General features: G+C 42.8%; 1 protein-coding gene across 7 annotated transcripts in view; it reads right to left on the bottom strand.

Annotated features, from left to right (window-relative positions):
• The window catches only part of osbpl9 (oxysterol binding protein like 9), a 129,110-nt gene that overhangs the window by 7,269 nt on the left and 107,300 nt on the right, over positions 1-14,541 (bottom strand). For all 7 annotated transcript variants that reach the window (XM_033028585.1, XM_033028586.1, XM_033028587.1 and 4 more), the window contains 3 exons: positions 13,163-13,337; positions 8,984-9,068; positions 231-341 (listed from right to left, as the gene is read on the bottom strand). In XM_033028585.1, the coding sequence (XP_032884476.1) occupies positions 231-341; positions 8,984-9,068; positions 13,163-13,337 (371 nt within the window). The remainder of the gene's footprint in view (positions 1-230; positions 342-8,983; positions 9,069-13,162; positions 13,338-14,541) is intronic.

Below are 14,541 nucleotides of genomic sequence, written 5' to 3'. Positions count from 1 at the left end.
AACTACAGCCCAATTGTTATATCAATTGTTGTTAGAGATTCCAGTGTATCAGACTGTTCAACAAATAAGGGAGTAAGACTCCTGTCCAATGCATCGCTAACAAAAATCATTAGCAGAGGAGCGGGGAGAAAAATGTATAGAACATAAACTTAAATGCAGTAGTGCTAGTGGCTTATTGCAATGGAAATATAGAATGTTAGTGCAGGAGGACGTTTGTGAAATAAACTCACCTTGTCCTATGTTATGCACTCCTATAGACATTCCAAGAAACTTAGATTTAGTCCAAATGTGTGCATTGAACTGGATTTTCTTTGCGAAACACTCAGCATAAAATGCAGAAACTATAACAAAGGGGGAAAACTTTAATCAATTAATGTTCTAATAGTAGAATGAAGCATTAGATACAGAAAGAAATTAAGAAGTTACAACACCAAAGCAGGCCATTAAGCACAAACTATTCAGTCTATGCTTGAATGCCTTGCAAGTAACTAGTTCCTGCTCCCATACAGCTTCCCATGTAGTTTCCTCAACCAAGAATGGACAGGATCAGTACTCCCCATTACAAATTTTAGAATACAATTCATTTTGGTACTGCCCAACATGTTACAAAGTTATGGTGAAGCAACAAACTGCTAATCCGGTACCTTGCTCAAACTATTCACAGAGAAGATTTAGACTTTAGTGATACAGCATGGAAACAGGCCCTTTGACTAACCGAGTCAGTGTTGACTTGCGATCATCCCGTACATTAGCATTATTCAACACCCTAGGAACAATTTACAATTAACAGATGCCAATTAACCTACAAACCTGTGCGTCTTTGGAGTGTGGGAGAAAATCGGAGCACCCTGAGCAAACCCATGCAGTCACAGGGAGAACGTACAAGCTCCTCACAGATACACCTGTAGTCAGGATCAAACCCAGGTCTATAGTCGCAACTCTATCTTTGTGCCACTGCATTGCCCCTTTTAGTTTTTAGTTTGCATAAAAAAAAGAACAAATCTTGTGAAAGTGCACTTGAGTACAATAATTTCACATGATCTCAGAACTGCTGTAGCTTTGGGAGCAACAACAACAGCAGGAGGAGATTAGCAAGAGATACGACTGATTGGCTCTAGCCCAAGTGGGAGGAGAGAAGTGAGTCAGTGCTGGGAAAACAGCTGAAAACTGAGGAATTTGGTTTGTAAATTGGTAAATCAGGCAATTTATCAGTCAATTTAAGTAAGACTGCTCTTAGGGAGCGGCAGTGAGTGAGCGGCCTTGTGAGGGAAGTGCCCTGTGAGTAAAGTGTGAGTCTTTGGCTCGAGAGCAAAGTGTGAGTCTTTGGCTCGAGAGCAAAGTGTGAGTCTTTGGCTCGAGAGTCTTCGGAGAGGAGGCTGAGGAGAGGAGACTACGCAAAACACTGCAGAGGGAGAGACGAAAGAAGGAGATGTCAGGCAAGCTGATTCAGTGTGATGCTTGCAGTATGTGGGAGGTCAAGGACACCGCTGGTGCCTCTGGCTGCTACAAATGCGAAAAGTGCATCCAGGTAGAGCTCCTGAAGGGCCGTGTTGGGGAACTGGAGAAGCAAGTGGATGACCTCCGGTTCGTCCGAGAAACGGAGTCGTTCCTTGACAAGTCTTACAGTACGATTGTTACACCTAAGGCACTGGAAGAGAGAAGGTGGGAGACAGTGAGAACGGGAGGGAAGCATGGAATGCCAACATCCCCGGGTGTTGTACCTCTTGTGAACAGGTTCACCCACTTAGAAGCTGTCGGGACAGAAGAGGTGTTTACACTGGGCGGCGGACTGGCTTGTGATGCGAATAGGGCTGTTGAGCCAAAACCAAAAAGGCCTAAGGCAGGCAACGCCATTGTAGTAGGAGACTCCATTGTGAGAGGTACGGACAGGGGTTTCTGCGGCAACAGACGGGATGTGAGGATGGTGTGCTGCCTTCCTGGTGCCAGGATCCAGGATGTCACGGACAGAGTGCAGAAAATCCTCAAGGGCGAAGGTGAACATCCGGAAGTGGTAGTGCATGTCGGCACAAACGATGTCGGAAAGAAGGGGATGAATATTCTGCAGCGTGACTTTAGAGAGCTCGGAAAAATGCTGAAAAGCAGGACCTCCAGGGTTGTTATCTCCGGTTTGCTTCCAGTTCCTCGTGCTGGCGAGAGCAGGAACAGGGAGATACGGGACCTGAACGTGTGGCTGAAGAACTGGTGCACGGGGCAGGGATTTAGATTCTTAGATCACTGGGATCTGTTTTGGGGTAAGGGGGAACTGTACAAAAGGGACGGATTGCATCTTAACAGGTGTGGGACCAGCATTCTGGCAGGCAGGTTTGCCACTGCTACACGGGTGGTTTTAAACTGAATAAGGGGGGTGGGGTGTCGAATGGGCTAGTGGAGGATGGAGTTAAAGGGAAAGGGTTTCTTAAATGTGTGAGCGTAGAGACAGAGGGGTGTAAAATGAGGGTAGAAGCAATAGGTAGCAAGGTGAAAAGTAAAAGTGGCAGGCCGGAAAATCCAGGGCAAAAATTAAAAAGGGCCACTTTTCAACAAAATTGTATAAGGGGTAAGAGTGTTGTAAAAACAAGCCTGAAGGCTTTGTGTCTCAATGCGAGGAGCATTCGTAATAAGGTGGATGAGTTGAATGTGCAGATAGCTATTAATGACTATGATATAGTTGGGATCACGGAGACATGGCTCCAGGGTGACCAAGGCTGGGAGCTGAACATCCAGGGATATTCAATATTCAGGAGGGATAGAGAGAACGGAAAAGGAGGTGGGGTAGCGTTGCTGATTAGAGAGGAGATTAACGCAATGGAAAGGAAGGACATTAGTTTGCAGGATGTGGAATCGGTATGGGTAGAGCTGCGAAACACTAAGGGGCAGAAAACGCTGGTGGGTGTTGTGTACAGGCCACCTAACAGTAGTAGTGAAGTTGGAGATGGTATCAAACAGGAAATTAGAAATGCGTGCGACAAAGGCAAAACCGTTATAATGGGTGACTTCAATCTACATATAGATTGGGTGAATCAAATTGGCAGGGGTGCTGAGGAAGAGGATTTTTTGGAATGTATGCGGGATAGTTATCTAAATCAACATGTAGAGGAACCAACGAGAGAGCAGGCTATTTTAGACTGGGTATTGAGTAATGAGGAAGGGTTAGTTAGCAGTCTTGTTGTACGTGCCCCCTTGGGCAAGAGTGACCATAATATGGTTGAGTTCTTCATTAGGATGGAGAGTGACATTGTTAATTCAGAAACAATGGTTCTGAACTTAAGGTAACTTTGAGGGTATGAGACGTGAATTGGCCAAGATTGACTGGCAATTAATTCTAAAAGGGTTGACGGTGCATATGCAATGGAAGACATTTAAAGACTGCATGGATGAACTACAAAAATTGTTCATCCCAGTTTGGCAAAAGAATAAATCAGGGAAGGTAGTGCATCCGTGGATAACAAGGGAAATCAGGGATAGTATCAAAGCGAAGGATGATGCGTACAAATTAGCCAGAAAAAGCAGCATACCGGAGGACTGGGAGAAATTCAGAGACCAGCAGAGGAGGACAAAGGGCTTAATTAGGAAAGGAAAAATAGATTATGAAAGAAAACTGGCAGGGAACATAAAAACTGACTGCAAAAGCTTTTATAGATATGTGAAAAGAAAGAGATTAGTTAAAACAAATGTAGGTCCCTTGCAGTCAGAAACGGGTGAGTTGATCATGGGGAACAAGGATATGGCGGACCAATTGAATAACTACTTTGGTTCCGTCTTCACTAAGGAAGACATAAATAATCTGCCGGAAATAGCAGGGGACCGCGGGTCAAAGGAGTTGGAGGAATTGAGTGAAATCCAGGTTAGCCGGGAAGTGGTGTTGGGTAAATTAAATGGATTAAAGGCTGATAAATCCCCAGGGCCAGATAGGCTGCATCCCAGAGTACTTAAGGAAGTAGCTCCAGAAATAGTGGATGCATTAGTAATAATCTTTCAAAACTCTTTAGATTCTGGAGTAGTTCCTGAGGATTGGCGGGTAGCAAACGTAACCCCACTTTTTAAGAAGGGAGGGAGAGAGAAAACAGGGAATTACAGACCAGTTAGTCTAACATCGGTAGTGGGGAAACTGCTAGAGTCAGTTATTAAAGATGGGATAGCAGCACATTTGGAAAGTGGTGAAATCATTGGACAAAGTCAGCATGGATTTACAAAAGGTAAATCATGTCTGACGAATCTTATAGAATTTTTCGAGGATGTAACTAGTAGCGTGGATAGGGGAGAACCAGTGGATGTGGTGTATCTGGACTTCCAGAAGGCTTTCGACAAGGTCCCACATAAGAGATTAGTTTACAAACTTAAAGCACACGGCATTGGGGGTTCAGTATTGATGTGGATAGAGAACTGGCTGGCAAACAGGAAGCAAAGAGTAGGAGTAAACGGGTCCTTTTCACAATGGCAGGCAGTGACTAGTGGGGTACCGCAAGGCTCAGTGCTGGGACCCCAGCTATTTACAATATATATTAATGATCTGGATGAGGGAATTGAAGGCAATATCTCCAAGTTTGCGGATGACACTAAGCTGGGGGGCAGTGTTAGCTGTGAGGAGGATGCTAGGAGACTGCAAGGTGACTTGGATAGGCTGGGTGAGTGGGCAAATGTTTGGCAGATGCAGTATAATGTGGATAAATGTGAGGTTATCCATTTTGGTGGCAAAAACAGGAAAGCAGACTATTATCTAAATGGTGGCCGACTAGGAAAAGGGGAGATGCAGCGAGACCTGGGTGTCATGGTACACCAGTCATTGAAAGTGGGCATGCAGGTGCAGCAGGCAGTGAAGAAAGCGAATGGTATGTTAGCTTTCATAGCAAAAGGATTTGAGTATAGGAGCAGGGAGGTTCTACTGCAGTTGTACAGGGTCTTGGTGAGACCACACCTGGAGTATTGCGTACAGTTTTGGTCTCCAAATCTGAGGAAGGACATTATTGCCATAGAGGGAGTGCAGAGAAGGTTCACCAGACTGATTCCTGGGATGTCAGGACTGTCTTATGAAGAAAGACTGGATAGACTTGGTTTATACTCTCTAGAATTTAGGAGATTGAGAGGGGATCTTATAGAAACTTACAAAATTCTTAAGGGGTTGGACAGGCTAGATGCAGGAAGATTGCTCCCGATGTTGGGGAAGTCCAGGACAAGGGGTCACAGCTTAAGGATAAGGGGGAAATCCTTTAAAACCGAGATGAGAAGAACTTTTTTCACACAGAGAGTGGTGAATCTCTGGAACTCCCTGCCACAGAGGATAGTCGAGGCCAGTTCATTGGCTATATTTAAGAGGGAGTTAGATGTGGCCCTTGTGGCTAAGGGGATCAGAGGGTATGGAGAGAAGGCAGGTACGGGATACTGAGTTGGATGATCAGCCATGATCATATTGAATGGCGGTGCAGGCTCGAAGGGCCGAATGGCCTACTCCTGCACCTAATTTCTATGTTTCTATGATCAGTCATGTAATCACGTGATACTCTTCAGTCATACGGCATGAAAACAGGTCCGTCAGCCTGTGCCCATGCCTACCATTTACCTATCCAAATGTCTTTTAAATGTTGTCATCATTGCCTCAACTGTTTCCTCTGGGAGCTCATTGGAAAACGTTGCCCCTCAGATTCTCATTAATGTACTTTTGTTCTTGATTACCCTAACCTGGGTAAACAACTGTGCATTCACCCTATCCATTTCCCTCATGATCTTATACACCTCTGCAAGATCATCTCTCAGCCTCCTACACTCCAAGGAATACATTATTAGCCTGCTTAACCTCTCCCTATAGCTCAGGTCCTCAAGTCCTGGCAATCTCCTTCTCTGAACCTTTTCCAGCTTAATAACATCCTATAGCAGGGTGACCTAAACTAAACACAATACTACATATGTGGCCTCACCAATGTCTTGTATAACTGTAATATAACATCCCAATTTCTATACTCAATATCCTGACTGATGTAGGCCAATGTATCGACCACCATATCTAACTAGGATGCCATTTTCAGGGCACTATGTATCAGTGTACTGAGCTCCCTCTGTTCTACAACACTCCCCAGAGCCCTGCCATTCATTGTGAAGGTCCTGCTCTGGTTTGATTCCTCTCACTTATCTGCATTAAACTCTGTTAACCATTCCTCAGCCCACCTGCCCAGCTGATCATATCGAGCTGTAATTTTCAATAACCATTTACACCATCTATGATACCAACCACTTTAGTGCCATCTGCAAACTTAGTAATCATACCTTGTACATTCCCATCCAGATTGTTGATATAAATCATAACTAGCAATGAGCCCTGTACCGATCATTGAGGCATCCCACTAGTCACAGACTTCCAGTCCAAACAAAAACCTTCCATGAGTACCCGCTGTTTCATTCCATGAAGCCAATTCTCTATCCAGTCGGCTAGCTCTCCCTGGACCGCAAGGGATTTAACCTTCTAGAGCAGCTTAATAGAAATCGAAATAGCTTACTGCCATCCAAAATACTAGAAAAAATGTTCAACAATAGACTAGACATATTTGTAGAAAAGCATAAACTAATCACTGAAAGTCAATATGGATTTAGATCAAACAGATCAACATCACTTGCAATAATAGAATCAATTGAAGATATCACAAACGCTATTGACAATAAACTATATGCAGCTGGGATATTTATTGATATAAAGAAAGCATTTGATACGATCAATCATGATATTTTATTTAAAAAATTAGAAAGGTATGGCATCAGAGGTCTAGTACTGGATTGGATAAAAAGCTATTTAAGTAACAGGCAACAGTTTGTGAAGCTGGGCAGCTACAGTTCTACATGCTTGGACATTGCTTGTGGTGTGCCCCAGGGGTCAGTGTTGGGTCCAAAACTATTCACCATGTATATAAACGACATTTGTAATGTGTCCAATGCCTTGAGGCTGGTCTTGTTTGCAGACGACACAAATATTTTTTGTTCTGGGGAGAATTTAAAACAACTACTGGATAAAATAACAAAAGAAATGGGCAAACTGAAAACATGGTTTGACAGGAACAAAATATCATTAAACTTGAGCAAAACCAAAATAATGTTATTTGGTAATTGCAGAACAAATACACAAGCAAATATAAAGATAAAAGGGGTTGAAATTGAACGAGTTCATGAAAATAAATTTATTGGGGTTATAATGGATGTTAGAATCAGCTGGAAATCACATATTAAACATGTACAATCCAAACTGTCAAAAAGCATTTCTGTATTACACAAAGTTAAGCAGGTTCTGGATCACAAATCACTCTGCATTCTCTACTGTTCACTAATCTTACCCTATTTAAATTATTGTGCAGAAGTCTGGGGCAATAACTATAAAAGTTCGCTACATTCATTAACTATTCTGCAAAAAAGAGCAATACGTATTATTCACAATGTCAGGTATCTGGATCACACTAATCCATTATTCTTACAGTCAAAATTATTAAAATTAGCAGATTTGGTTGCATTTAAAACAGCACAGATAATGTTTAGGGCCAAAAATAAAAACTTACCTGGAAATATACAAAAATTATTCAATGAGCGAGTGGGGGGTTATAATTTAAGAAGAATATTTAATTTTAAGGTACAAAGAGTCCGCATGACCAGAAAAGCTTTTTGTATTTCGGTCTGTGGAGTAGGATTGTGGAACAGTTTGAATGTGGAGTTAAAGCAATGTCCAAACATGAACCAGTTCAAAATGACATACAAAAAACTTTTTTTCACAAGGTACAGGGATGAAGGAGATGGTTGACAAACAGGGGTTAATGTTTGTTTATTATTTTGTTTATTATTTATTTATGTTTTTTGGTTACTTCATACATATTACTTGTATGTGTATATCAGTTGTATGTATATATATGTTTGTATGCATCTCTAAAAATTGTCTGGGGTATTATTATTATTAATTACTTAATTATTAAATATGGAAGAAGGGTTTAGGGAGAAGGGGTGAGATTAAATAAGTTATTCTTCTTCTCACTCCTTTTCGAGCTTGTAAAGAAAAAGTGTTGGACATTTAAATTTTGCTTTATGCTTTTCATTGCTTTGCAAATATTGCCTGGAATGTCCAAATGTTTGACTATTTCGATTTTGTTGTTGTTATTTATTCCTATTTATGTCTTTACTTGTTCGGAACAAATAAACAAATAAATAAATAAATAAATCTTACCTATAGTAGGGCGACCAAAACAGGACAGATGTGGCCTCACCAATGTCTTGTACAACCATAACATAGTCCCAATTTCCATACTCAATTCGCTGACTGATGAAGGCCAATGTACCAAATATTAGCTCAGTTTTTCTCTCACCAAAGATGCTGCCCAATTTAAACACTCTCTTTCGTCTCACATTACTGTAATTGATACGTTCCGCACCTCACGATTCCAGCTTGTTCCATTAAGTGCAATCAACTGGTTTCACCCCACGTTTTTTTCCTTCAAAACATTTCAATTATTTCCATTTCAATTCTTTTTATCCTATTCTGTTTGAAAAATTATTACCGAATCTCCTGTATCACCCGATTAGGCTGTACAATCCGGATCTTAATAACCCATTGTGTGTAAAAATATTATTTGTTACTCTCTGTTTTACAATCACTGTAACTTTGTGTCCTCTACTTTACAACTCTCCTACAAGCAGAAACAAATGTCTCTGTTTAATCAAAACATTAGAAAATGGAACATCTTAACATTCCCTGCACTAAGCATTTCCAGCTTCACCTGTCTTTTCACATATCCAAAGTCCCTCATCACTGTCCTCATTGTTAAAAATGTTTCAATGTGCCCCCTGCTATTATCTTACTCGGGTCATTAAGTCTAAATAGTGGACCTTCCAAAAATAGTGAACAAAGGTAACAAAACCATCAAACAAGGAAGCGCTAGAATAGATAGAAAAATGGTCAAAAATAAAGAGATTCCATGGCACATTCAGATATCTTCTACACGATTACTGAGATTACACTGACTTGGAGGGTGATGCGACACTTGTTCTGCCACAAAGGTTACGCTGTTCTGGCTGGCCTCTGGAATTGGCCCTTCCGCAACAGGTTCCTGTGGTGAAAGAAGGTTCATTTGAAAATATTTACCGAGAATGCAACGTTCCTAATGTACACAGGCAGAAATATACATTTATGAACACTGTTGTACATTATTTGAATCATGTAACACTAGAAAGAATAAATCTGACTGTACATAAAACAAAAAGTTTACAGGACAGGTCCTTTGGCCCATCATGTCCATGTCAACCTTATTGCCCATCCACACCAATCCCACTTGCCCGCATTTGCCCACATTCTCCTCCGCATCCAAGCTTTTTTCCCCCATGGGAAGGACTCCTCAACCCCTAGTGATGACCGGTTCTCCCGTCTCCAATGGACCCCATCCTCTTGGACTCCCCCTCATGGCCATCTACCTTCTTTAGGCCTGTTCATTTTAAACTGCCGGTGGGACATCAACTGCCTCAACTTCTCCACTCCCCTTACTCACAATAACCTCTCGCCCCCTCAACGTACAGCTCTCTGCTCACTCTGCAACAACCCCGATTGGGTGATCAAACCTGCCGACAAGGGAGGTGCCGTGGTAGTCTGGTGCGCTGACCTCAACCGGACTGAGGCCAGGCGCAAACTCTCAGACACCTCCTCCTACTTATCCTTGAACCATGACCCCACAGAGGAGCACCAGGCCATTATCTCAAGCACCATCACTGGCTTCATCACTTCCGGCTCCCTGCCCTCCCAAGCCTCCAACCTCATAGTTCCCCAGCCCCGCACGGCCCGATTTTATCTTCTCCTCAAAATCCACAAACCTGATTGTCCGGGCAGACCCATTGTTTCTGCTTGTTCATGTCCCTCCGAACTTATTTCCACATACCTCGACTCCACCCTATCCCCCCTGGTCAAATCCCTCCCCACCTATATCCAAGACACCTCACACTCTCTTCGTCTTATTCATGACTTCCATTTTCCAAGCCTCCATTCCTTCATCTTCACTATGGATGTCCAGTTACTCTACACCTCCATCCCCCACCAGGAGGGTCTTAAAGTCCTCCGTTTCATCCCCGTCCGCAGAACCAAGCAATCTCCATCTACTAATATTCTCCTCCGTCTAGCGGAGCTGGTCCTTACCCTCAACAACCTTTCCTTTGACTCCTCCCATTTCCTTCAAATCCAATGCTCCATGGGCACGCGCATGGGCCCCAGCTATGCCTGCCTCTTTGTAGGGTACGTCGAACAATCCTTGTTCGAGGCGTACCATGGCCCTATCCCCGAACTCTACCTCCGCTGCATCGATGACTGCATTGGTGCTACCTCCTGCACCCATGCAGAACTCACTGACTTCATCCATTTCACCACTAATTTCCATCTGGCACTCAAATTCACCTGGACCATTTCCGACATCTCCAAACCATTTCTAGATCTCACCATCCCCATCGCAGTTAACAGCCTGCTGACCGACATCTACGACAAATCCACTGACTACCATGGCTGACTGGACTACACTTCTTCCCACCCTGCTTCCTGTAAGGACTCTATCCCCCTACTACCAATTCCTCCGTCTATGCCACGTCTGGACCCAGGATTAGGTGTTCCAGACCAGGGCATTGGAGATGTCCTAATTCTATAAGGAATGGGGGTTCCCCTCCTCTATTATAGATGAGGCTCTCACCAGGGACTCCTCAATATCCCGCAGCTCCGCTCTTACTCCCCATCCCCCTACTCGTAACAAGGACCGCGTCCCCCCTTGTCCTCACCTTCCACCCTATCAGCCGTCGCATACAACATATCATCCTCCGACATTTTCACCACCACCAATGGGATCCCCCCACTGGCCACATCTTCCCATTTCCTCCCCTTTCTGCTTTCCGCAGAGACCGTTCCCTCCGTAACTCCCTGGTCAATTCGTCCCTTCTCCCCCAAACCACACCCTCCCAGGGTACTTTCCCATGCAACTGCAGGAAATGCTACACTTGTCGCTTTACCTCCCCCCTCGATTCCATCCACGGACCCAAGCAGTCTTTCCAGATGAGGCAGAGGTTCACCAGTGCCTCCTCCAACCTCATCTACTGCATCCGCTGTTCCAGGTGTCAACTTCTCTGCATCGGCGAGACCAAGCGCAGGCTTGGCAATCGCTTCGACCAACACCTCCGCTGAGTTCGCAATAACCCACCTGATCTCCCGGTGGCTCAGCACTTCATCTCCCCCTCCCATTCTGAGTCCGACCTTTCTGCCCTGGGCCTCCTCCATTGTCAGAGTGAGGCCCAGCGCAGATTGGAGGAACAGCACCTCATCTTTCACTTGGGTAGTTTACACCCCAGTGGTATGAACATTGACTTCGCCAATTTCAGATAGTCTTGCTTTCTCCCTCCTTCCCCTCCCTCTCCCCGGCTCTCCCACAACCCTACTGTCTCCGCCTCTTCCTTTCTTTTTCCCGCCCCTCCCCCCCCGCCGATATCAGTCTGAAGAAGGGTCTGGGCCCGAAACGTCGCCTATTCCTTCTCACCATAGATGCTGCCTCACCCGCTGAGTTTCTCCAGCATTTTTGTCTACCTTCGATTTTTCCAGCATCTGCAGTTCTTTCTTAAACATTCTTCTACGCCTTGGTCATTCTAATGCCTGTCTAAATTTCTCTTAAACATAATGAATGTATCGTTCCACCACCTTCTCCAGCAGCGAGTTCCAGATATTAAACTACTCACTGTGTAAAATATTTTCTCCTCAAAACCCCTTTAAAACGCCTTCCTCTCACCTTAAACCCATGCCCTCTTTATTTTGAAGCATGAAAATCTTGCTAATCCAGAACCTTTCTGAGGTTATGGATGGAATTCAATACATTCTGCTCTTAGATTCCCTCAGCATCCAATAATCTATCAGTCAATCTATGCCATAGTTTCCACAGATGTTGAGGATTATTCTAAACTTTATTGTGAATTGTTGATAGCTTATCTTGAGATGACCTTTGTTTATAGACAGCACAGCCAGGAGAAACATCATCTCTGCATTAAAAATAGAAATAGCTGGAAACTCAGCAGACTCTGACAAAGGGCATTCAACCTGAAAAGTTAATGCATTTTCCACAAACTTGTCAAATGTGTCTAGCACTTTGTTTTTAATTCAAATTTCTAGCATTTACAGGTTTTTGATTTTCAATCACTTCTGCATTACCTTATCAAACTAGTTGTTGTATGTTTCAATAAGATCACCTTTCATTCTTCTAAAATGAAGAGAGTATAGGCCCAGGGTGCTTCATCTCTCCTGGTAGCATAAATTCTTTATCCAGGAATCAATCTGATGAATATTCATAGCACTTCTGCTATCGCAAGTATATGGTGCTTTATGCAAAGTCGAGATCTGTAGACAATGCTCCAGGTATGGTCTAATTTGGGCACCATACAAGGAAACTGACATCTTTACTCCTGATCTTATATTTTCTTCCAATAAAGATCAACATGTTTGCCTACAACACTGCCTGTTGTAACTGTGCTGAATGATACAAGTAAATCCATCTCTGAGAATACAATTTAACCCCTCAACATTTTAAAAACTCTGCTTTTATTTCTTTGTACCAAAATGGATACTCACATTTTCACATTACATTTCTTCTGCTGTGCTCATTAATTCAGCCTCTCTGTTTCTGAAACTTCGCTACCATATTCTCATAGCCCACACTGCCACTCAGCTTATTTTCATGACCTAACTTGAATATATTACACAAGCGGTCCCCTCATCCAAAAAATTGATAGATTGTGAAGGGAGAAGGAGCTGCAGAGTGTTTTTTTTCTTCACATCGTGGATTTTCAAGAATAGCAACAGAATATTAATGACTAAAGGATACAAGCCCTTAAAAGAAAGAAGATTGAAAAGAAATAACAGAAAGGGAAATGAGGAATAAAAATGAGAAGGAAAATAACAGTAGACGCAAATTTGAACCATTGATAGTTTTTGTGCAGCAGTTTTACAAGTTAGTGTTATTTTCTCATTATTAAGTTTACCTTCCTTATCATTCAATGTGGTGCACTGATTATGGATGAAACAGATCAACATCACAACAATCAAAAGGTAACAATGACTAGAAAGTTATTATTGCACCAAACCAAAACAGAGCAAAGTGAATTGTTAAAAAGACAATTATTAGAAAAAGCAACTCACTGTATTTTCTTCAGTTTCAATCTCAGGCACTAGCCAATGGCATCTGAAGATCTCTCCAAGAATAGGGTTGTATGGTTTCTTGGCTACAGATCCTTTGCGACCAGCATGAAAGGCTGAGAGGTACCATTTGACGACCTGCACCATTCGGTCCCTTGGGTCAATTTGGTCTACAATACTTTATAACAAATGTATTTCAGTATATTTATTCAAACTGCAGATGAATCAAACACATACTAGAGCAATGTAGGAAAAAAATGACAATGCTGTCTTTAGCTCCCAGACCAATGCACTGCTGTGCATAAAAGTAAATAGTCGTACAATATGCCCTCTTTAATTTTGACAGAGAAGCAGCACGTAATTTAGATAGGACAAGTAGAGAGAAGCTGATCCTATTAGCAGGTGATTTAAGGATTGGGGGGCTCAGACAGGCAATGATATAAAACACTGCTGGAAGAACTCAGTGGGTCAAGCAGCATCTCATCTCTTTACACAAACTATCCCTCCTATACAATCTCAGCCCTGATTCAGGGTCTTGATTTGGCTCATTTGACCCTAAATGTTGACTATCCCTTTGCCTCCACAGATGCTGCTTAACCTGCTGAGTTCCGGCAGCAATTTCTATTTTGATCCAGATTACTGCAACTAGTCTCACGTTAACATTATGTCTATATTATTTTCCATCCTGAAGTGCAATAATGTACATTGCAAGAGAAAATTGTTTATAATCATCTGATTCTGTTTTTAATGACAGTTTTCAACTTTATCACTTAAAAACTCACGAGTATTACCTTCACAAAGATGTAATGCAGATTAGACAATAGACAATAGGTGCAGGAGTAGGCCATTCGGCCCTTCGAGCCAGCACCACCATTCACTGTGATCATGGCTGATCATCCACATTCAGTACCCCGTTCCTGCTTTCTCACCATATCCCCTGACTCTGCTATCTTTAAGAGCTCCATCTAACTCTCTCTTGAAAGCATCCAGAGAATTGGCCTCCACTGCCTTCTGAGGCAGAGAATTCCACAGATTCACAACTCTTTGTGTGAAAAAGTTTTTCCTCATCTCTTTTCTAAATGGCCTACAAAATTGTGGCCCCTGGTTCTGGATTCCCCCAACATCGGGAACATGTTTTCTGCCTCTAGTGTGTTCAATTCCTTAATAATCTTATATGTTTCAGTAAGATCCCCTCTCATCCTTCTAAGTATACAAAAGTATACTCCTTCCAGAGTATACAAGCCCAGCCGCTCCATTCTATCAACATATGAGAGTCCCACCATCCCAGGAATTAACCTCGTGAACCAACGTTGCACTCCCTCAATAACAAGAATGTCCTTTCTCAAATTTGGTGACCAAAACTGCACACAATACTCCAGGTG

The sequence above is a fragment of the Amblyraja radiata genome, chromosome 10, assembly GCF_010909765.2.
Source record: "Amblyraja radiata isolate CabotCenter1 chromosome 10, sAmbRad1.1.pri, whole genome shotgun sequence".
In the NCBI taxonomy this organism is placed as follows: Eukaryota; Metazoa; Chordata; class Chondrichthyes; order Rajiformes; family Rajidae; genus Amblyraja; species Amblyraja radiata.
The sequence above is the reverse complement of the archived record's forward strand: the minus strand, read 5'-3'. Positions and strand labels throughout refer to the sequence as shown.